At 53.8% G+C, this 20,132-nt stretch overlaps 1 protein-coding gene across 4 annotated transcripts; it reads right to left on the bottom strand.

Moving 5' to 3' along the window:
- Positions 1–1,141: 1,141 nt before the first annotated feature.
- Clk3 (CDC like kinase 3) lies at positions 1,142–15,419 on the bottom strand. Of its 4 annotated transcripts, XM_077109174.1 has the most exons (14): positions 15,337–15,419; positions 14,697–15,197; positions 11,832–11,983; positions 10,950–11,166; positions 8,763–8,859; positions 8,420–8,486; positions 5,907–6,023; positions 5,018–5,184; positions 3,798–3,892; positions 3,577–3,706; positions 3,261–3,343; positions 2,657–2,736; positions 2,262–2,352; positions 1,142–1,636 (listed from the first exon to the last, which is right to left on the bottom strand). In XM_077109174.1, exons 2-14 carry the CDS (start codon positions 14,709–14,711, stop codon positions 1,460–1,462), a joined length of 1,488 nt encoding a protein of 495 aa, XP_076965289.1. In that variant the 5' UTR covers positions 14,712–15,197; positions 15,337–15,419; the 3' UTR covers positions 1,142–1,459. The 4 variants fall into 4 exon arrangements, with proteins under 4 accessions (XP_076965289.1, XP_076707209.1, XP_076707211.1 ...); XM_076851094.1 differs by lacking the exon at positions 14,697–15,197 and having other exon boundaries at positions 15,337–15,412; XM_076851096.1 differs by lacking the exons at positions 14,697–15,197; positions 15,337–15,419 and adding an exon at positions 14,546–14,605.
- Between the last annotated feature and the right edge of the window lie 4,713 nt (positions 15,420–20,132).

Below are 20,132 nucleotides of genomic sequence, written 5' to 3'. Positions count from 1 at the left end.
TGGTTCTGTATGAGCTGGTGGTGGGGCGTGGCCATGGGAGCACCTACTGCTCAGATCTTAAGAAACCAAGCCACAGGACATGCCTGGTCCCTGGAGGCTGGCAGGACAAGATCCATATCTGGAGAGCTGGCCAGGTCCCTTACAAAAAGCTTTAAAGCCTTTGGTTTTGTTCTGTATGCATCACTTGTTGAAGAGTACACGGGCTGGCTTGCCAAGGATTGTGGACACAGGATAGGCCCTGGTGTTGTAGGTTTTTCAGGTTGCTTATCGCTTTTCTTTCCAAATAGGGCAGAGGGCTGGTCCCTCCTTTCCTCTCATTAACCCTCCAGTGTTGTCTCCAGTGGTGTGAAGAGGCCAGGGACTGGGACCCTTATGCTGTGTATCCTTCCTGAGCCCTCTGCTCAGTCTTGGGGACAAGCTCCCAAGATGAGACCCTCTTTCTGTAGAGGCAAGGCCAGTGTGGGGAGCAGTCTGTATGACAGGTATTTTAGCAGTAGTTACAGGTTCTGATTATCTGGAAATACAGGCCCCCTGACTGGGTGTAGTGGAGAATTAGCTAAATTCTGGTCCTAAAGACTGTTAATGCCAATAATTTGTCTCTGGGGTGATGGCCTTGTTGAGGGGTCACTGGGAGTTGTGTCCAAACCTCTCCCTGTTTCTGCAAGTGGCACTTTTTCCTTGCCCTCAGCCTGTACATCCCCATAGGTATTAAAGATGGATGCAATTCCTCTACCTTCAGCCCTCTTGGGAGGCATTCTGCCCAGTGGCCAGTCCCAAGAGCCTCAGTCAGGTGGTCAAGTCTATCACTCATGCAGCTTTTGGGAACCAAAAACCAGCACTACAATAAAGCTGAATGACTGAGTCCTGTGCTGTATGAACTGCTCTGCAAGCTGCCTTCCCCAATCTAGGAGCCCACCTGGATCATCTTATACCCTCAATAGACCAGTTTTTGGGTATGTATAGCTTGTCCTAACCAGTGACAGGGCTTAGGGGTACAGGAGCCTTCTGGGTCTTATCGCCTGCCACCTCAACCCCATCTTGGGCTAGAACTGCTTTGCTCCTGGGCCCAGCCTCCTGTCTAGTCTGTTCATTGGCTCACCCCTCTGTGCCTGGCCCAGTTCACACTTAGCTCTCCACAAGCTGAGCTGCTAAGAAAGACTTTATTAATAAGGTCAGGGGAAGGGAGAAGACAAGGAGCCTGGAGATGGACACACTGGTACCAGGGATTACAAACAGTAAGAAACACTTTATTATAACTTTACAACATATAAATAGCTTGAGTCAAATCTGTGCTTTCTGGCAGCTGGGCACCAAGTCTCCTCCCCTGCAGGCTCCTGCCTTCCTTCACATTGCACTGTTCATCGAGTGGCTCTGGCCGAGGCCCGGTGGAAGAGGCTGGAGAAAAGGGGCTGGCAGCCCAGTCCCGTTCTCCGTCTCCTTGAGCATGGGCCTGCTCCTGTCATCTGCTGGGGTTGCGGCTGGTGTGGAAGGACCGCTCCTCAGGGGTTAGGCCAGCAAAGAAGGGATGCAACAGGGCCTCCGCCAGTGTGATGCGCTGGGCAGGATCAAATTCTAACATCCTCCTCATCAGGTCAAACAGCTGCACATGCTCCAGGGAATCTTGGAGCATATAACTCTGCTCAAGGACACAAGGTGCCTCAGTGTCACAGCAGGGTCCACAGCAGTCCCCTTGCCTCTGGGATGCCTCCTTGGAGGACTCTACTTCCGCCCTCTGGGACAGACAACAGCAGCTCCTTGCCTTTCATGCCCAAGTTCTAAGGTTTTGCTCAGAACTTAGGCTACTGGGTGTCTTGCTGGGTTGGTGCCTCTACCCCACATGCAAAGTCCTGACAGGTGGGTAGAAATCACCTCTGCAAATTCACTTGTCCAGGCACCAGATGCAGTTGACAGACTTCCTGGCCATGTTTACATCTTCCCTCCCCCTTGCCTCAGTCCTGCCTAGTTCTTCCCAAAATTGAGATGAGAGGGAGGGTCAGGAAGCAGCAGGGTCTCTGACATCTGGCTCTTCCGGTGTTCCCCAATTATATTCATAGCCACCCTGTGGGGAAGGGGTAGGGCTAAGGGCCCCTCTGGGGCAGCTTGCAGGAAACCTCACTGCCAACACCCAACAGTCTTGGGTGCTGTCTCCCACAGAGCGGGAACGAGGAGGCAGCCTTTAGCTGCCCGTTCTGTCTCTGCTGTTTGTCTGGTGCCTGGGGTCTCCTTGGCATGAGTTGAGCTGGGGGAAGCCAGAAACTGACCTTCAAAGGTTTGCAGTTCTCCTTCACATACCGGCCATCAGAGCTGTTCTCATCCCAAACCAGGCCCCCTTTGTAGAAATATTTCTGCTTTCTAAAAATTAAGGGAGAGGGAATTTAAGAGTGGTGGGAGATGGAGAATGGCAGCTCCTGGCTGAACCCAAGATAGAAGCAGTCTGGGTCAGCAGGGCAGGACCCAACAGTCCTGACCCAGCAGGGCAGGAAAGTCTGGGCTGCAGTTGTACCAATTCAGTTGGAGGGACACATGAGGAACATTGTTAGGAGCCTGGAGGGCCATGTAATGTCCAAAAAAGACTGAACATATCTCAAGTGCCCTCCTAACTCACAGCCAGGAAAAGGCCCTCCACTGCCCCGAGAAAACCACCAGGGCTCCTTACCTGGTACGGTGGATCATGTGTGATGGGATGGGCCCTAGGATTTTCTCCATCATCACCAAGTGCTCTCGGTTTTCATGGGTCTAGAGAAGGCCAGGGACAGAGCATGTAGGGGTCAGTCCCAGCCTCAGCCCCTTCAGGGAGTACAACGAGTGAGAAGAGATGGGCAAGTAGCCTCCCTGCCCAGGAATTGCAAATCTACCAATGGAACCTTCCAAACTCTGATGTGGAGGCAGCTCTGCAGGTGAACTTGTCCACTGGAGTGAGTCTCAGCATGCTGCACTAGGCCTTGACTACACAACACTCTGGTTTTTCACTCTCCTCAGTTTGGGTGCCCAATCCCGATCCATTCTCAAGCCTGCACTCATGCTGTGCCCCCTTGCCTACAACTCGCTTCTCCCACCTACCCTAGTCTTCTTCTGTCCTAGCAGAAAGCTCTTTCCTGAGTGTTCCAACTGTGTGCCAATCTCTGCCTTTTCCTCAGCATCCACAATTCTGAACAGTCTGGACCTCACATGACTGGTGGGGGATGGAAGACACCTGTCCCCCTCAGTCACTCAGGGCTTCCCACCCCAGGGTCCTGCAGCACTCAGCTCAAATAATGTACCTGGAAGAGTGTGAAGCCCCGGTAGTACTCGAAGAGAATGCAGCCGATGCTCCAAACATCACAGGGCTGTGCCCAGCCCAGCTCTGCAAGCCAAAATGAGGAAGAAGCTGTGAGACTTAGCCTAGAGGTCATGGGTTACTGCCACTCTGGCTGAAGGGACTCTTGTCCAAATGTACAAGGCCCACTCTAAGGCTTTTCCTACAAGGCCAAGTCAACCTGTCTTGTGACACTGCCAACCCTGGTGGCAGACTGACAGACATGCCACCACTCTGTGACCCCCCAGGGTTAACTGCCAGGTGTAACAAGGCTGACTCACCAAGAATCACCTCAGGCGGGCGATAGTGACGGGTGGCCACAATGGTTGTGTGATGCTCATGGTCAAAGGTGGCACTGCCAAAGTCAGCCACTCGAATGCTGGTGTTCTTCACTGACTTTTCCTCACAGCTCTGAAAGACAAGGTAGGCCAGCCAGGTCAATCTACCAGGTGGTAAACCAGCCCCAGCAGTGCCACACCCATGCCCCAACAATGCTTTTTACCTTGTGCTCATTGTAGAGGGTTTCAAACTCAGAATTCACAAACAGGATGTTCTCTGGCTTCAAGTCTGTGTGGGTCAGCTGGTTCTCATGTAGAACTAGAGAAGTAGGGGAAGAGGAAGAAGCAAACCCTGAGACCCTTGTTTTCCCCTCTGGCTCTCCCACCAGCTCTAGCCTAGACTCCTCCAAAGCCAGCAACTGCCAGAGCTGTGCATACCCATCCTCAGCAGAGAGCTGGACCTGATCTTATCTCCCCACTGGCATCCCTCTCAAGAGCTCTACCTGAGACTCTGAGGGTTTGCCTTTAGAAGGAGGACAGGGAAGGGCAGGTTTTCCATCCCCAAAACCTCCTTCCTCCTCTCCTTTGCAAAGACCAGGCCTCCTTTCCAATCTTTCACCAAAGTCACAGCAAACAGCTTCAGGTGGCTTGCCACTCCCTGTGTAATTTTTGCAGGGTCTGTTGTGAAATGAACACACAGGCCCCTTACTCAAAACTGAAGTGTAACTGGCCACAGGATCACTCACCCATGAAGCCAGCCCTAAGCAGGGAAGGCTTTTGCCTTCAGCCCACCAACAGTGGCTTCACACTCAATCACATCTGGCATATAAGACCCTCACAACTCTGTGACCCACCACTTCCCAATATAAGCCCTCTCTCCACTCGAGTGAGTCTCAGCATGCTGCACTAGGCCTCTGCTGAGCTGTTCCCCTTGAGCTTGATTGTCCCTCTTCCTGCTACCCATCCAGACCCCACACATCCTCAATCTATATCTTATTGCTTTACATAAGAGTCCTTTATGTTCTACAATTGTCACAAATCTGATGGTGCTGAACACTTATACCACCAAATATGTTCTTCAAAGCTGGCAGGCAGATGGTTAGACAGAGGTAGAGGAGTCTATCACGTCTAGTTTCTACCTTTTCTCCTATGCATGAACATGGGTGGCAGGATTGGCTCCTGGGCCAAATCTAAAGCAGCCCTTCCCTGTTTTCTTCCTGAGCACCTGGGGGCAGAGCCTAGCCCAAGAGGTCCCTGGAGGAGGGGGAGAGACTAGCCTTTCCACCCTAATACTAAGGTTCCTACCTAAAGATTGAAGACCTTTCACTAGGGCCCCTGGGGGCCTCTTAGGCCCAACACAATGATTAGCAATGCTCTGGAGTGAATGGGGGCAGTCAAGAATAACCAGGAGACTTTGCTGCAGGAGTGTAGGGTGGACACTTACATCTAAGGGCGTGGCAGAGCTGGTAGGCCATGTGTCGGACATGTGGTAAGGGGTAAGGCTGGAAATTATTCTCCTTCAGGAACTCAAAGGTGTTCTTGCCCAGGAGCTCAAAGGCGATGCACATGTGACCGTGGAAGTTGAACCAGTCAGACATCAAGACGCACAGGCTGGGGGAGAAGGATGGGTGGGGCTCAGGCTCTGTGCTGGGGGCTGCCTCACTGCTCCTCAGATGAAGACAGCCCCCACCCACTCCTAGGCCACTGGGTTGTACACCACAATGCAGATACATGTGAAGAGAGCAGAGCCAGAGCACATCTCCCCACTGGCCATCCATCACCCAGATGAACTCTGGGCAAGACTGAACTTCCTGCTGCACAGAGGGCCAGGGCTCTGGTCTGAGCTCATTCACTTACAGGATGAGAGAAGCCCTGCCTCAGAGTTGCTGAGGGTGAGGTGGAGTAGTGGCAGCCTACCATACCAAAGGACACCCTCTTGCTACTGAGCTTCCTGAGGGTCTGTGTGGACTTGGCCCTCTGTCCAAGCTTGGCTAGGCACCATGCTAGGGGGGAGGACATATGTGCTCAGTCTATCTGCTAAAGGAAGGCTCTCCTCTGGAGGTCTCTTACTATGTGAGGTCCCCAAACAGTTTTGCAACCAGCAAAGTCTCCAATTCACAAATGCAAGGCTGGGGCTTGCCTCAGAACACAAAGCTGGCTGGTGTGAAGCCTGGACTAAAGTCCAACAGCTGTTTAGGTAAGACTCACTCTGGAGTGTGCTGAGAAGGCACAGTGCCAAAGAGGTGGCAAGACACAGTGAAACCCCAAGCAGTTGGGGCTGGAGCAAACTCTGTCCCCTGAAGGCTTCCCTCCCAAGTACTGCAGACACTCACAACTTGTTCTCTTTGTCCTTCTCCTTGATTTTCTTGAGAACATTGATTTCTAGCCGGGCAGCCTCCCGGTACTTGCCCACGTTGCGGATGATCTTCAAGGCAACCTGAGACTTCCCTCTGGCACACAGGAAGGAAGCATAAGTTCTCATCAGTGGCTGCCCAGCCCCTCTTTCACCCTCCACCCTAACCTAGCAACTCCCAACAAACAGGCTCCATGAATAGCTTGCCTGAAGAGAATAGACACTTGAGGCCCAGTCTGCATGATGCATTACCAGATCTGTCACCTAATAGCAAATTTGCCTAACATCTGAGTTAGATCTCTCAGGCTCCATGCTGATCTCAGGCTTTTAGGTTCTCAGAGCCCAGCCAGTGATATAAGCTGCAGGCCAGGCTGTCCCACTCAGAGCCCTCCCTACTATACCTCTTGACCTAAGCACATCTACAAGCCAAAGAGCCTCTGGGGGCAAGGGTTCCAGGAGGCCAGGGTACTCCAGGGTATTCCCAGGCCCTCCTCCCTGCCTGCCTATCAGCCACAGCATTTACCAATAACTGAAGAGTACCAGGAACTCTTATTAGGTGTCCAAGAAGGATCTAAACAATCCTTGCTCTGCCCACCTCAGTATGCCATTTGCAGATGTGAAGAGAGAAGAAAACCTACTGAGGCCCTGTCAAGGACAGCTAATGTTCAGATGCCCAGTGGTGACTTGGCAATGAATTGGCCCTGACCCACAAGGGTATCTTCTGAGGCCTCCATCAATGTTCTTGACTTCCTGGTGCCTAGGTACAGGTAGGTCCACAGGCCCAAAGGCAAAGGCACCTTTTAGAGAATACCCTTTGTTCTCCCTAGACAATTTCCTCAGACCTTCAGGACCTCAGAACAAAGGCAACTACCCCCAGCCTCCCAGCACAAGATCCTGCCATGGCACTTCAATCCTCAACAAAGGGATTATAAGGCTTTTAGAGAAGACCCACCAGGTCTACTGGCTCTGAGGATGAGGCTTTCCTCTCACTGAGCGTTTATAAAATCACTTTGCCAGCCTTGTCTCCCTTTAAGGTCCCCTGAAGGATCTCTGGGTCCTATGTCTTCTCCTTAACGACTTCAGAGGCTCATTTTCCCTCAGAGTGGCACAGCCCAGAGAGCTTAGCTGCCCTTATATGTCACAATTCTTGAATCTGTCCTATCCTTACACTCACTGATCCCCACCCTAACCTCTTGGGTCACACTGGATTCATGCATGTTTAAATGGGAACTGGGAGAAAAAGGAAATTTCCTCTTGGTCATATCACTGCTTTACCTCATGCCCATAGAAATGGCTGCTTCCTGGGTCTAACTGTCCTTTGTAAGCAGTCCTCTTTTATTTTCAGTGCTAGAGATTTCATTTTTTTTTCCCAGTGCTGGACCTTGCACAAGCTAGTCAAGTGCTCAATCACTAAGTTATACCCCAGCACTGAGCAGCCCTTTTTTTCGAGGCAGGGTGGGGTGGTGTACCAGGGATTGAACTCAGGGGCACTTGACCACTGAGCAATATCCCCAGCCTTATTTTGTATTTTATGTAGAGACAGGGTCTCACTGAATTGCTTAGCGCCTCATTGTTGCTGAGGCTGTCTCTGAATTCACGATCCTTCCGCCTCAGCCTCCCAAGCTGCTGGGATTACAGGCATGCACCATTGTACGCATCTGAACAACCCTTTTAATGTGGAAGCACAGATCTGCCTTAATAGCTGAGATATGCAACCCTATGCAGCATTCTTTAAAAGAGTGACTGACATGGCTCATAGTTCAAATGAGGCACCAGCAATTCATGGCTAAGGTTACTGTTCAGAGACCTAGTAAGGCAGGGAGGCAACTGGTTTCCAGGGGGTAGCCTCCCCAACCCAGAGCTACACAGGAAACTAGTCCTCTAGTCTTGAGGAATGGTAGAGGACAAAGGTGTTACACTCTTAGGCCTTTGAGGGAGCAGAGTGCTTCCAGCAGCACAATATATATAAGTATACCCACCCCACTCTCCTTGACACTCAGCAGGGACTCTGTGAGACTCTAGCCACACTGGGAAAGGCAGTGACCTGCTTGGTAAAAGTCCAGAGTCATTTCTCTCAACCAGGATTTGCACAGCCTTTCAGACAGACTAGGGTAGGCGGCTGTCAATTCTGGGCTGGACTTAGCAATATTCCGAAACCCCTGCCAGGTCAAGAACCTGAATGAGCTCACAGGAAGCAGCTCCAGGCCTCAGAGGAGCCAGAACCTCAGCTCTGCTCTGATATATACCATCATAGCCCTGAAGAACTGGGGCAAAGCCATTTATCGACCAGTTCTTGGGCAGGGACATCACATGCCTGCTGAACCTCAAGATCTCTCCCTTATTTCAGGAGGTCAGCAAAACTCCAACATGTACAGATCAGAATCCCACCAAAGAGTTTTCTCAAAACTCTGAGAGCCATCACTCCTGAGAGCCTCAAGCTAACTCTTCCTAGGATGACATCTGGAGCCAGCTGTGCTGCCCCAGCTCACTCACCTGGCATGGTCCAAGCACTCCACCACCTTGCCAAAGGTGCCTTCACCTAGGTTCCCCACGATCTCATCTACAAGAGAAAAGAAGTGGGGCATGAGAGTCCGAAGGGCAGGAGGTCGGCGGCTCCTGCAAGTTCACAGCATTCAAATTCTCAAAAACAAAAGAGGTTTCTCTCTCACTGCTACTCTCTTAAAAACGGAAGTTGCTAGTGTCTGTGTCATTCAGGCAATTACTGTGGCCCCACTAAGGCGCCACGCGCACTAGAGGCCCCTCCAGGCAGGAGAGGTCTCGTCTAACAAGGGGGGTAGAAAGTAGAGAGGTAAAGTTTTACGAAAGGTGGCTGTACATCGCTCTTGGAGCCAATCGCCGATCCGGCACACCAGGTGGCCCTCCTTGTCATCTTCCACACTCCGGCTGCTGCGCTTACTGCTCTGTTGGCTTCTCTGCATGCACCGCCCCCCGAAACGCCATCCGACCAATCGCATGGTAGGCGGTTCCGATTGACAGATTGAAGTGTCAGTCAAAGGCAGAGGTGGAGACGGTGAGGAGCCGGTGGGTTGGTTGGTTGGATTTTCCAGATCCCAGCATTTCATAAGGCACACAGCATATATAACGATAGGGATATTGCAAGGGACACGTCAAGACACAAACTGACTTCAAAAACAGAAAAGTAAAAACAGCTACAGGTATGTAAAGAAACTCGGACATTATCTATAAGAGGAGCGCCACAAACGCTCAGAAAGATGTCCAGCCTCTGCCGCCAAGGGGCCAGGCCCTAAGGACAGCCTCAGCCCTGACTCCCTCTTCTTCAGAGTCTTCCCCCTCCCTGGCCCTCCCATGGTGCCTTTAGCCAGAGCTAAAGACACAGTGAGAAACAGCACAAGAAGGCAGCTGGCCCAGCCTGGGTCTGACCAACTGGACTGGTCGGAGGGCTACCCTGGCTTCAGCTGCAGAATGTCCAAACTGTCCTTGCCTGCCTCCTTCACCCACACAGCCTTCTTTGCACATGCCTGACAGCTGCCACACAGAGCCAAGCTGCTACCTGCCCCCAGACGGCACCCTTAGCCAGAAGTAACCACACTACCAGAGACAGCCTTCCATTAGCAGTCCTCCTGCCACCAGTCTCAAGCAGGAAAGGAACCTGGGATCTTCTGGGATGGCTGACCTCCAGTCCTCCTACAACGATTGGCCTACACAGGCCCCAAGTCAGCTCCTGCCCTGGCCTTGGCACCTGTGCTGCTCACAGGCCAGGCCCATCCCAAGCCTTACAACCACAGAGGGCACCAAAAGAGAAGAAGCAGAGCCACAGACTTGCACTGCCATTCTGTGGCAGCATGTGGCACTGTACAGAGGCCACATGGCCACGACGGATTTGCACGCAGAGAGTCAACCATCAACCCATGGCCGCTCAAAGAAGTCACAGAGAGAGCTGGGCAGAGAAGATGCCTGGCCCCTCCACTGATCCTCAGGAGCCTTATGGACGGCAGAAGGGAGGCAGGGAAGAGGGATGTGGAGAAGAGAAAACAGCACATAACCTCAGAACACACACTGGCTTTCTTCCCAGGGGACTGAGTGCAGTATGGGCTCCTGGTCTCAGCCGAGATCTGTACCACCCTCCACATCAGAACACTGGCCAGCCCTGTTCTTAGTATTTGGCCTGCAACAGGGTGAGGCCTTGAGCTGCCTGGGCTGTGGACCTCTTTGCCATTTCTTCCAAAGTCCCATCATACAGACAGCTGTCCCTCCTGTGACTGTTCCTCCTGAAAAGAAGTGAGGCTGAAGAGGGCCTGGCTGAAGTCAAAAGGGAAGCTCCCATTCAGAGCTTTCTGACCATATATGGTGACGCACACCTGTAGTCACAGCTGAGGCGGGAGGATGGCTTGAGCTCAGTAGTTCAAAGACCAGCCTAGGCAACACAGTAATTACCATACAAAAAAAAAAAAAAGGTGGATGGGTGGGATGGAGATGTAGTTCAGTGGTAGAGCACTTGTACAGCGTGTGTGAGGCCCTGGGTTCAAGTCCCAGTAGCACCATAAGAAAGGAAAAAGTCAGAGCTGATTGACATCCTCTCCATGGGGGCACTGTGGCCTCAGGGCCTCTGGGGAGGAGTGTGGAAATGAGACTGCAGAGGTGGGTGCAGTCCACATGTCAGAGCACTCAGCTACATCGAGGGTGATCTCTGGTAGGAAGGACCAGGTCATGTAGCTCAAGGTCACATACTGACAACCTACTGGGGTCCCTGGCCACTTGCACCATGTGGCCTAGATCTGGAGTAGTGTGTAGACACAGACAGGCTGGGACCAGCCAGAGCTGGAGCCAAAGCCCTATAGCTGCCTCTGGCAATGGGCCAGAAGACAGAGGGCCAAGGTCCCTGCTCAGCCCTGCACCTGGACCAGACAACACATACACACACACATGCACGCACAGCAGCGCGCAGGGCTGGCAGTACTCACCCAGACCAGCCAGCCTGAGAGAGAGGCTAAAAAGAGATGAGGCCTTTGGCCCCAGCCAGCACACTCTGGCCACCACTCACCGAGGAGGCGCTGCTACAAGACCTGGTGCGGCGTTTGTGGCAGTGATGGGCATGCTTTCGGGTCCGGTATGGCCCCCTGTCCCGTGACCGCCGACGATGGCGAGAACGTGAAGATCCATAGCAGTCCTCCCCAAAGGATGGGCTCCGCTCTTCACACCGGTATGTATCGCTGTCTCGGCGCTCCCGGTATCTCCTCTGGTAGGGTAGGCGGTCGTGGCTGACAAGAGGGGGATGGGGATACCAGTCAAGTGTGGCGCTTGCTCCCACTAGCCAGGTCCCTGTCAGCAGGTAAGAGGCCTGTGGGTCCCTAAAAAGAGCTTTCAGGGAAAGCTTGTTGGAGAGGCATACAGACTGAGGGGAAGTGAGCAGGGGAGGAGAAGGTGTGAAAATACCAAGCTCACCCCCCAGAACCATGGCTAATGACAGCATCCCTCCAGTGCCACAGAAGGCAGAGGACAGGGGAAGGTGAACATGTGGAGGGCAACAACACTCTGAAGTTACCTATAGCTTGCTATGACTATAATTTTAGTCTGGGGCCTGAGACAGGACCAGGGACCAATCTTTCCTAGACTGAGACTATGTTCCTAATTCACAATGAGGAAGGCTCAGGAGGTTGGCAGGGGAGACACTGGCTTAGAAAATGAAGAATGTACAGGGAGAAGAGAAAGAGACACTCCAGGACAAAGAAAGGGTGGCAAGAAAGGCTGCTACTTAAGGCCAGAAAATGCCGGTTGAGATTAGACAAGGAGCCCAGAGGGGTTGGGGAAGGAGAGATGGGCAGAAGTAGAGTCATCTCGGAGAGACTGGGGCTGCCAAAGCCTCCAGACAATCTTCCTTGCCCAGCTAAAAGGAGTCCCTCTTTCCTACCCAGCTCCCACTCACCTTCTGGATCGAGATCTTCGGGGTGGAGGTTCCCTTCGGGCTGGGTAACGTAGTCTCCCTTCATGTTCCCGACTGTAAGACCGCCTCCTCTTCCAGCGGTAGCTCAGGTACGGGTCTGGCTCAGGGGAGCGGTATCGCTTACAGTGATGCATCTAGGCAGTGAGAAAGAGCCCTGCTCAACACACAGCCTGCTGCCTCCAGCCACAGGGTGGCGTGGGGCACACCAGATGCTCCTGAAGAAGAGGCCCATTGTTATGTTTGGGGGCAGCCCCTCCCAGGGGTTTATGAAGTGAAGAAGAACTCTGAGGTCACACTGGCCAAACAGCAGACAATGGGTAACTCCCTTCTCTGCCAGTGAACAAATAAACAGCTGCCTCCCTGGCATGGCCTGAGACCCAAGCACTCAGGGAACTGGGTGGGCCAAGGTGGGAATACAGGGTAAAGATGGTGAGCACTATCACAGGGATGCCAAGGTAGGGGGAGAAAAGGGAGACTCCTGTACTCAATTCCCTTCTGCCTGTGAGGTTCCATGACTTGAATGCTCTGGAAAGCCTGAGGCCAAAGGGCAGCTGGCATGGAGCCAACACACAGAGCAAAGAGCCAAAGCCTGGTTTGAGAGGCTCAAAGTTACCTGGCTGAGGCCCTAAAACAAGTCAGCACCAGGAGCCACAGCAGATAAGAAAACAAGTCCTTGGAAAAAGAGGCACACAGTGGCTCACTGGCACTCCCTAGCTTATAGGAGGGTCTAGCCAAGTGGACGTGGACGTGGACATGGACGTGGACGTGGACCTGTTCAACCCTTTTCGGCCCACACTAGGTCTCAGCACCAGCAGGATGTCAGGATCCCAGAGTGCCTAAGTTGCTTGCCTGGGGTCCATTTACCACCCGCAGACCACCTGCAGTGCCATGCCAAGGTGCCTTATGTTTCCCTAACAATACAGGTACCATCCCCTCTTCTATCTCGCCTGCTCCAGCACTCTCTTCTACGCCCATCTCAGGAGTAGCTAAAGGACCTGCTGGCTGGCAAGCCTGTCTACACAGATAGGCAAGGCCCCACCTCAATATTCCTGTCCAGTGGCAACTTATATCCACCAAAGGAAACTGTCAAGCTGGATCAGCCATCAGCTGAGAAAGGTGGATATGTGAGGCCAGCTCCCTGTTCCACCTGCATCCCAGCTTCTGACGTTACTTCCACAGGACGGCTAGGCAAGAAATTTGGACAGCCTCTTTCCAAGCATCTACTTGGCCATAGCCAGTCTCCCATCCTGGGCAGTCCTGGGCTTGCCAACCAAGCACATTTTGGACAAATCCACCAAGGCTACCACATCTCTCCAGCGCAGTCTATCAGGATGAAACAGTTCCCCGAGGATAAGCAGGATGATGTGGCATACCTGCCACTGCCCCTGGAAGCTTTTCCATGGTCCTAAGAAAGGCAATGCCCTCAATCTCCCCAGTAGCAATACCCCCTTCAACACACCTGAAAGCCTGGTCCCCAGCAATCCTTGGAGATAAACACTATGTAAACTCAGTGACAGAACTTATATTTGTTGTTCTGATGATGATCTGACTAATGTCTCACTGTTTTTCTGCAATTACCCTGGATCAGGTGCCCAAGCTATGGACTGAAAGCCTTATTTCACTCCACTAATTAACCCAGAAGACGCTCCACTGGTCAGGGCACACTCCTTCCCACAAGGCAAGGAGTAATCCTGTCCAACCTCATTGAGCAGACAAAGCACCAAATCTGGATGTGGATATAGTCTAATCCACATCCCTTCATCCCAGGACCTAAAGGTTTCTTATGTCCACACATGTTTACATGAATGGAAAGTCGTAGACTGGGAGTCAGATGTCAGTCTGAATTGTGACAATGCCACTGCCAGCTGTTTGCCTTTGGGTAAGTTGTTAAAACTACCTGATCTTTAGCTTCCTCTTACAACAAAGAAACGGTAATCTCTTAATTAAATAAGTCTTTCTTATAAGTCAAATACCTTGGGCCCACAAGAGGTACTAAAGGCACTTTTCATTAACCTAAAAAGGTTCCATATAACCCTTCAGTGCTATTAAATGTCTTAAGGACATTTTATAAGCCTCTTCTTCAAGGGATCTGAGAGAAGAGACCTCTGGCAGAAAACCCTGACTAAATCCCAGTGCTGCCACTTACTTACTGGCCTTGTGACCTTAGACAAGTCACTTTGTGCCTTGGAAAACAAAGATAACACACTTTTATGCCTGGAAAATAAGACAACACCTACCAGCCTGGCAAAGGAATTGCAAGTATGAGAGCCATAAAGTACCACACACAAAGCAATAATAGAGAAGACAATCTCTCCTATAACATTCGAGGCAGGTGAAATACAGAAACACCAGGTGCTTCTCCTCATCCTCTCAGGCAGGGCTTTAGCAGATCCCTTTTCTCACCAACTGTCACTGATTGAGACCTCAGCAAGCAGGTAGTTTCAAGAAGCTAAGGGACACAACTGTGCATCAGGAGGCTCTGCACAATGAAAAAGCAATGAGAAGGAAACCGGGACAAGGATGCCAGCTTTTCTCTGAGCACAGGCCTAGTCGGCTTCTCCTTTGCTTTTCCTGGCCAAAGAACTGGGCTGACAAGAACAGCCAGCCAGGTCAGCGGCTGCCCTCCCGGATTCAAGCCACCCCAGTGCCCCATGGTTATTTTTGGCTGGCACTGCCCCACCACTGCAACCTCAAACCTGCCACCTCGGAAGCCGCGGCCGCCGCCGGGTGAAGCGCTCCTCCTTTTCAAGGGCACGGAGGAGGGAAGCTGGAAAGCCGCCAACTCCGCCTTGACGGGGGCCTGGCTCAAGCAATTCCCACCCCGGCTCCACATCAGGGCACCCGCACCCGGAACTGGAGCATAGACTCCTGGCCGGACCGAGGAGTAGCCTGGGCATTTGTACAGTCAAGTTGGCCTGGCCTGCTCCCTGGGCTGAAGCGGCTCCATCATAACAACAAAATACGATGGGACCTGAGGCCCTCCATCACATCCCTTCCTTCGCCCGGTCCCCGGTAACCGCCACTAGTGGTATGGAAGGAAGACCCGGCGGGCTGAGGCGGTCAGCCTGGGCTAGAATCAAACTCCAGGCGGCGCGGGGAAGAAGAGCCTGCCGACTAAGCCTCGAGTCGGGAGTAGGGAAGCGATCCCGAAGCCCTTTGAGGCTATCCTAGGTCGGACCCCGAACTCATCCGGCGGGCAGACGTAGGGCAGAAACCGGATCCTCGCAGGGGCCTCAGAGGCCGCTTGGGCTCCGCCTCCAACACCGCGGGATCCAGAAGTTGGGGTCTGCAGTGGCCGCCCTCCGGGAGAGAAGCGGCGGGTCAGGGGTGAGAGGTCGGGGCCGCGGCCTGAGGTGAGCCGATGAGGAGAAAGAAACGGTGTAGGCCGAGACTGAACCGAGAGCACGGGTACCCACACCAGCCTGCCCGCCCAGCCGACGCACCCCAGCCGCCGCCGCTGCCGCCGCGGGCCCCGGCCCACACTCACCGTCTCCCAGGCTCGGGCTGCGGCTAGGCCCCACTGCCCGCTCCGAGCGCCTCTTCCGCTTCCGGCTCCGGCCTCCGCCCGTGGCGGCCCCGCCCCCCCAATCCCGCGTGACGCAGCCGTAGTCGTCCCGGGCTCGACCTGGCCCAGAGGCCTGGCCGCTCTAGCACCCAACTCGGAGGCTCTGGGGGACCAGCCTCCTCTGCTCCGCCCGGTGCTGCAGCTGTGAAGACGAGTTCCGGGAGGGCAGAAGGGATGTTCCGGGCAGTGGCCCGGCCCTCCACGCCGTGTCTCGACGCACGTAGTCCCTAAAAGCCGGATAGGTGCGCGTCCCCGGCTGACAGGGTGCTTGGAACCAAAAGGTGGAGCCCGGTCGACTACCAGGCTCTGCCCTCTCCGCTGTCGCTGCCCCGCCATGTCCGCCTGCGCGCGGAGAGGACTGGCATTGTTTCCCTGCGACCCGGAGAGCACACGACAGAGGCTCTTGCGTCGGGGCTCCGAGAAGTGGGACGCGACTCCGCTTAAGTGAAAGAATCAAACCACATATAATTCTCTCGGTTTGTGCGGGTTTTTTGAAAGCCGTGGTGGCACGCCCAAGATCGCTCGTGCTTGCAGAGCAGATTCTGGGAGGACACCCATGAGCGAGCCAAGACGGCGGGGTCCCTTGGCGGGGCAGTGGTCTGGGGAAGAGGACGTCCCCCTTTTATTTGAACTCCATTGGGGCGTCTTACTGCCATGAGCACTGATTCTTACTTAAACCCCCGCCGAACCCAAGCCCCATGCCCTGCCGCTTCTTCAACGAAGACCCCCTTTGACAGTGGCCTTGAGTGTGGAGCCAACTAAACCTCGTCCACCTGCTGGCCCGCGCTAGATCAGGGCCAAGGGGAGTACTAGGCACATTTCCAGAGGCGAAAACAGGTTCGGGTCCTTTGGGAAACCTCACTTTGTGAGCGTGCGCGCCCCGCCCGCTCCCGCAGTTGCGTCCCCGCCCTTGGCGTCGCTCAAGCAAGCGGGCGGGCGGGGCGCCTAATTGCCCCACGCTACGCGAGGGCCAGGGACGCCAGAGCTGCAGGCTCGGAGTGGAGTGCCCCGGTGTAGTGTACCTCCAGGCCCCGCCCCTTCTCGGGCCGGCTCCACGGGGACAGCCGGGGTTTCCCCAGCACCGCCAGGGCGCGGGTCCGCCGGTTCCCTTTCCACGGAGGACTGGGGATGAGCGGCCCCGCAGGCTCTGTGGCAGTATACCCATCCTCCGGAGCCGCAGTCGCGGCTTCTTACTCTTCCCGAAGTTGGGGTTTGGAGGATTATTACTTGAGTGATAACCCCTTGGGTAAAAACCTCCGCCATGCTGCACCACGCCCACCTGAAGTAAACAACAGAAATTAAAAGCTTAGTGCAGCATCAAGACCTACCCCCGAGTACCCTTCCAATCAAATGCACCCAACCACCGCCACTCCCGACCCTCACAATATAGACATTTAGGAGCCACTTAAGTGTGCACTTCGGTAACCCAGAGCCCAACTGTGCTGGTCTCTAGATCCCGCCCCTCAGGGATCCAGAGGCCTGCGGGATCTAGAGGCCTGGGCCACAACAGCAGGATTGCTTCCCATCAGAAGAGGCGGGAAGACTTCCCACACCGCTCAGTGTTGCTTGCAGTTTCCATGGCTGCAGGACACCAAACCATATCTGCATCTGCGCCTAGGACAGAAGTCTTCAGAGAGGATTCTGTCCCTCACCCTGCCTCAGGCGCCTGGCTCTGATGAGGTGAGTTAGGCAGTCTTCTCACCAGCCCTCCTACCTTGTGGAATCCAGGAGTCCCTGCCTCCCAGCAACAAAGAAGCACTCTTTCCCTGAGGTGGGACAGGAGTCATCTCCCAGCCCCATTCCACCCTGGAACATTGCAGTCTGGAGGTCTTCCTGCTTGAGAGTTTACCAGTAGAGTTTCTTTCCTTGTTTATTTCTTCCTAAAAGAACTCACACCTTTCAGAGCGACAACCCCATGTGAATTTTTGGTAACTACTCCAGTCCTACTCCTCCACCCCTCCAGTGCTCCTTGCTGAGAGGGGAGCTCCAGGTTGGGACCACCCCCAGAGGAAGCTGCTCCACAACTCCTGCCCCTCCAGCCCACGCTTTCTCCAGTCTCCAGCCCTGTGGTCATCAAGTCTTTTCTGCGTGGTTGAAGTCTGCAGCGGGATCCAAGGCACCAGAGAGATGCTCCTGCCCTGTTTTCATGCAAATCCCACAGCTCCTCTTGCATCTCTTGGTCTCCCTTTTATCCCCAGGTTCCTGGACTCTGAACCCTAGTCCTGCTGTACTGGTGCTCTTCTTGTCTGCCACATTCATCTCTGCCTTCCCTGAGCACAGCTGATTCTCCTTTGAGTCTCAGCCCCAAGGTCACTCCCTGGAAAGCCCTCCTGGAATCCTGAAAAGGAAGTCAGGCTCCTCCCTGTTCTCTTACAGCATGGGGTGCCACCCTGCCTTGGCTCAACATGCCCCCAAAATATGGCCAATACCCACCTCCCAGTTCTACCCACTGTGAGCCCCTCTGAAACTAAGTGAAGCTCAGCTCAGATTGAGTCAGGGAACAGGCTGCCATGGAAAGCTCCTCACTGCTACCTGGGAAGGAATACCTAGGTAGGATGGAGTTGTGGGTGCTGTGCCAGGGTGTGGGAGGTGAGACCAGGTGCCAGCCTTCATTGAGGTCTTGGGAGGTGGTGACACATAGGGAGACAACTGGATCAAGAGGGGCTGCAGGAATCTGGGCCCCAAGTGGGAATGGGAGGTGTGACAAGTCTGGGGTTGATGCGGGGATGTCAGAGGTGACCAGGGTCCCCCCTGCTCAGATGGAGACACACTTCCTTTGGCCCTTGCAGAGCTGGAGCAGAATGCCTGGTGCCTGGGAGTGGGAGGGCAGTGGCAGGATTGGGCCCAGACCCTGGAGGTGAAGAAGGTGGTGTTGAGGAGTAGTGGGTGGCAAAGCCAGCCAGTTGCTCTTGTCTACCCCATGAGTTCCCTCACCAAGTGATGAGCATGGGGATCAGACCCCCTGAAGCTATGGAAGCGAGAAAGGTGCCAGAGTAGTGACCTGATGTGAAGGCTTCTGATCCCCTTGGAGCAAGCCCAGGTGCTGCAGAGGCAGGAATGCAGGCTGGGACTCAGCCAAGTTCAGTGTGAGCTGTGTTCTGAAGCAGAAAGTGAGGTTCCCAAGCTCTTCCCCATGTCCTTTTTACCTTTCTGCAGCCCCAAGGAGATCTGAACTAATGAGTTCTCCTTACCAGGCCAAAATCTCTAAAGCTAAATTGTAGAGGCCCCCAAATGTTCCCCTAATGGCTGCCATTTCCAGATTCCTGTGCTGGGAGGAGGAGCACTGTGAAGCAGCAGGGGCGAGAGAGGGTAGGTTCTGATGCCAGGATGCTGCATTGATGGGAATTCCAGGTCCCCTGGACTCCCACATGATCTGGACCATTTGACCTCCCCTCAGAGCTTCTGTTTCCCCCACATACACGCACTGGCTGCCCGTGCGAATTAAACAAGATCATGCTTATTGACCATATGGCTGCCTGTAGTGAGCACCACAACTCACAGAAACTTGGATTTGAGAACTAGTTAGTGAATTTGAGGCTAGTGTTTATTCAAAGTCCAAATCAACAGAGGGACTCTGGGGCCAGGGGTCAGAATTAAGCCCTGCTTGCAGAGCTCACTGTGACAGAGTCCATAGACCTGATGCTTAGCCCTGTCACATGTCTTCAGCTGACACCTCTGGCCACTAGATTATGTCCATCCACTGAACCCCACTGAAGGGTGCAGGTGCATATGGAGAATTAGTCACGGCACCCCACCATGGCAAGGCCTATTCTGAAGCCTGGTTCCTCTCTCGGTGGCAGGTGCTCAGAAAGAGCTCCAGAGTAGGACTGGATATGGATAAAGAGGGAGCTGCAAGTGCAGCTTGCAGAGAGCAGGTGGCAGTGGGCTTAGCTGGCCAGCCACTTTCAGACAGCACTGGAATCCCTTGGAGCAAGCCTAGGTGCTGCAGAGGCAGGAATGCAGGCTGGGACTCAGCCAGGCTCAGTGTGAGCTGCTGTTCTGAAGCAGAAAGTGAGGTTCCCATGCTCTCCCCCATGTCCCTTTTGCCTTTCTGCAGCCCCAAGGAGATCTGAACTAACAAATTCTCCTTACCAGGCCAAAATCTCTGGAATGCTCAGGGCTGGTGCCCACATCTGGTATCATATTCTCAAGAGAAGGTTTGCCAAGGCCTGGGGCATCTGAAGGAGAAAGAGGAGAATGGAGTCACCAACAGGGATGTTGAGCAGAGTCATCTCTGGGTAGCACTCCTGGAGGTGTGCAGTGTGTCGGAGAGGCATGTGCTGGGTGTGGCTGGGTACCAGCTGGAGGCAGAAGAAGGGCCAGGGTCCCTGTGCTCAGTGATAGGAGAGCTTCTTTAGAAGTTCAGTCTCCTGATGAAAGTGGCAGTTCCCAGAGAAGGACAGGGAGATGTGCAAGATGAGGCTTCTTGGGGAGGTCATCCCTGCGCTGTGTGAGGGTACAGCCCAGGATAGATACTCAAGCCTTTAGTGACCCAGTTTCTCGGCCGATAGCTAACCTCCTGGATCCATTGCTTCCTAAAGGCCTGGATGACCCTCAGGATCCAGTTGACAACCCATCCTCTCGTGCCTTCCTGCTCTCTAGCATTCTGCAACTGCTTCCCCAGTTCTCTTACTGCTTTAAGCTCTGAAGTCATCAGCAGCTGGGGAGGAAAGGTAGTATGTCTCATGCCAGCACATCTGGAGCCTGTAGTAATAGAT

The sequence above is a fragment of the Callospermophilus lateralis genome, chromosome 3 (assembly GCF_048772815.1).
Source record: "Callospermophilus lateralis isolate mCalLat2 chromosome 3, mCalLat2.hap1, whole genome shotgun sequence".
In the NCBI taxonomy this organism is placed as follows: domain Eukaryota; kingdom Metazoa; phylum Chordata; class Mammalia; order Rodentia; family Sciuridae; genus Callospermophilus; species Callospermophilus lateralis.
Note: the sequence above shows the minus strand (reverse complement) of the source record. Positions and strands in the feature narration are given on the sequence as shown.

Bases quoted from the DNA above. Each gene is read 5' to 3' on its own strand.
- Clk3 (XM_077109174.1), bottom strand. The intron at 8,487-8,762 runs GTACAGCCACCT...TTTCTCTTGTAG, and splicing joins CGATTGGCTCCAAGAGCGAT to ATGAGATCGTGGGGAACCTA. The intron at 2,737-3,260 runs GTACATTATTTG...GGCCTTCTCTAG, and splicing joins GGGGCTTCACACTCTTCCAG to ACCCATGAAAACCGAGAGCA.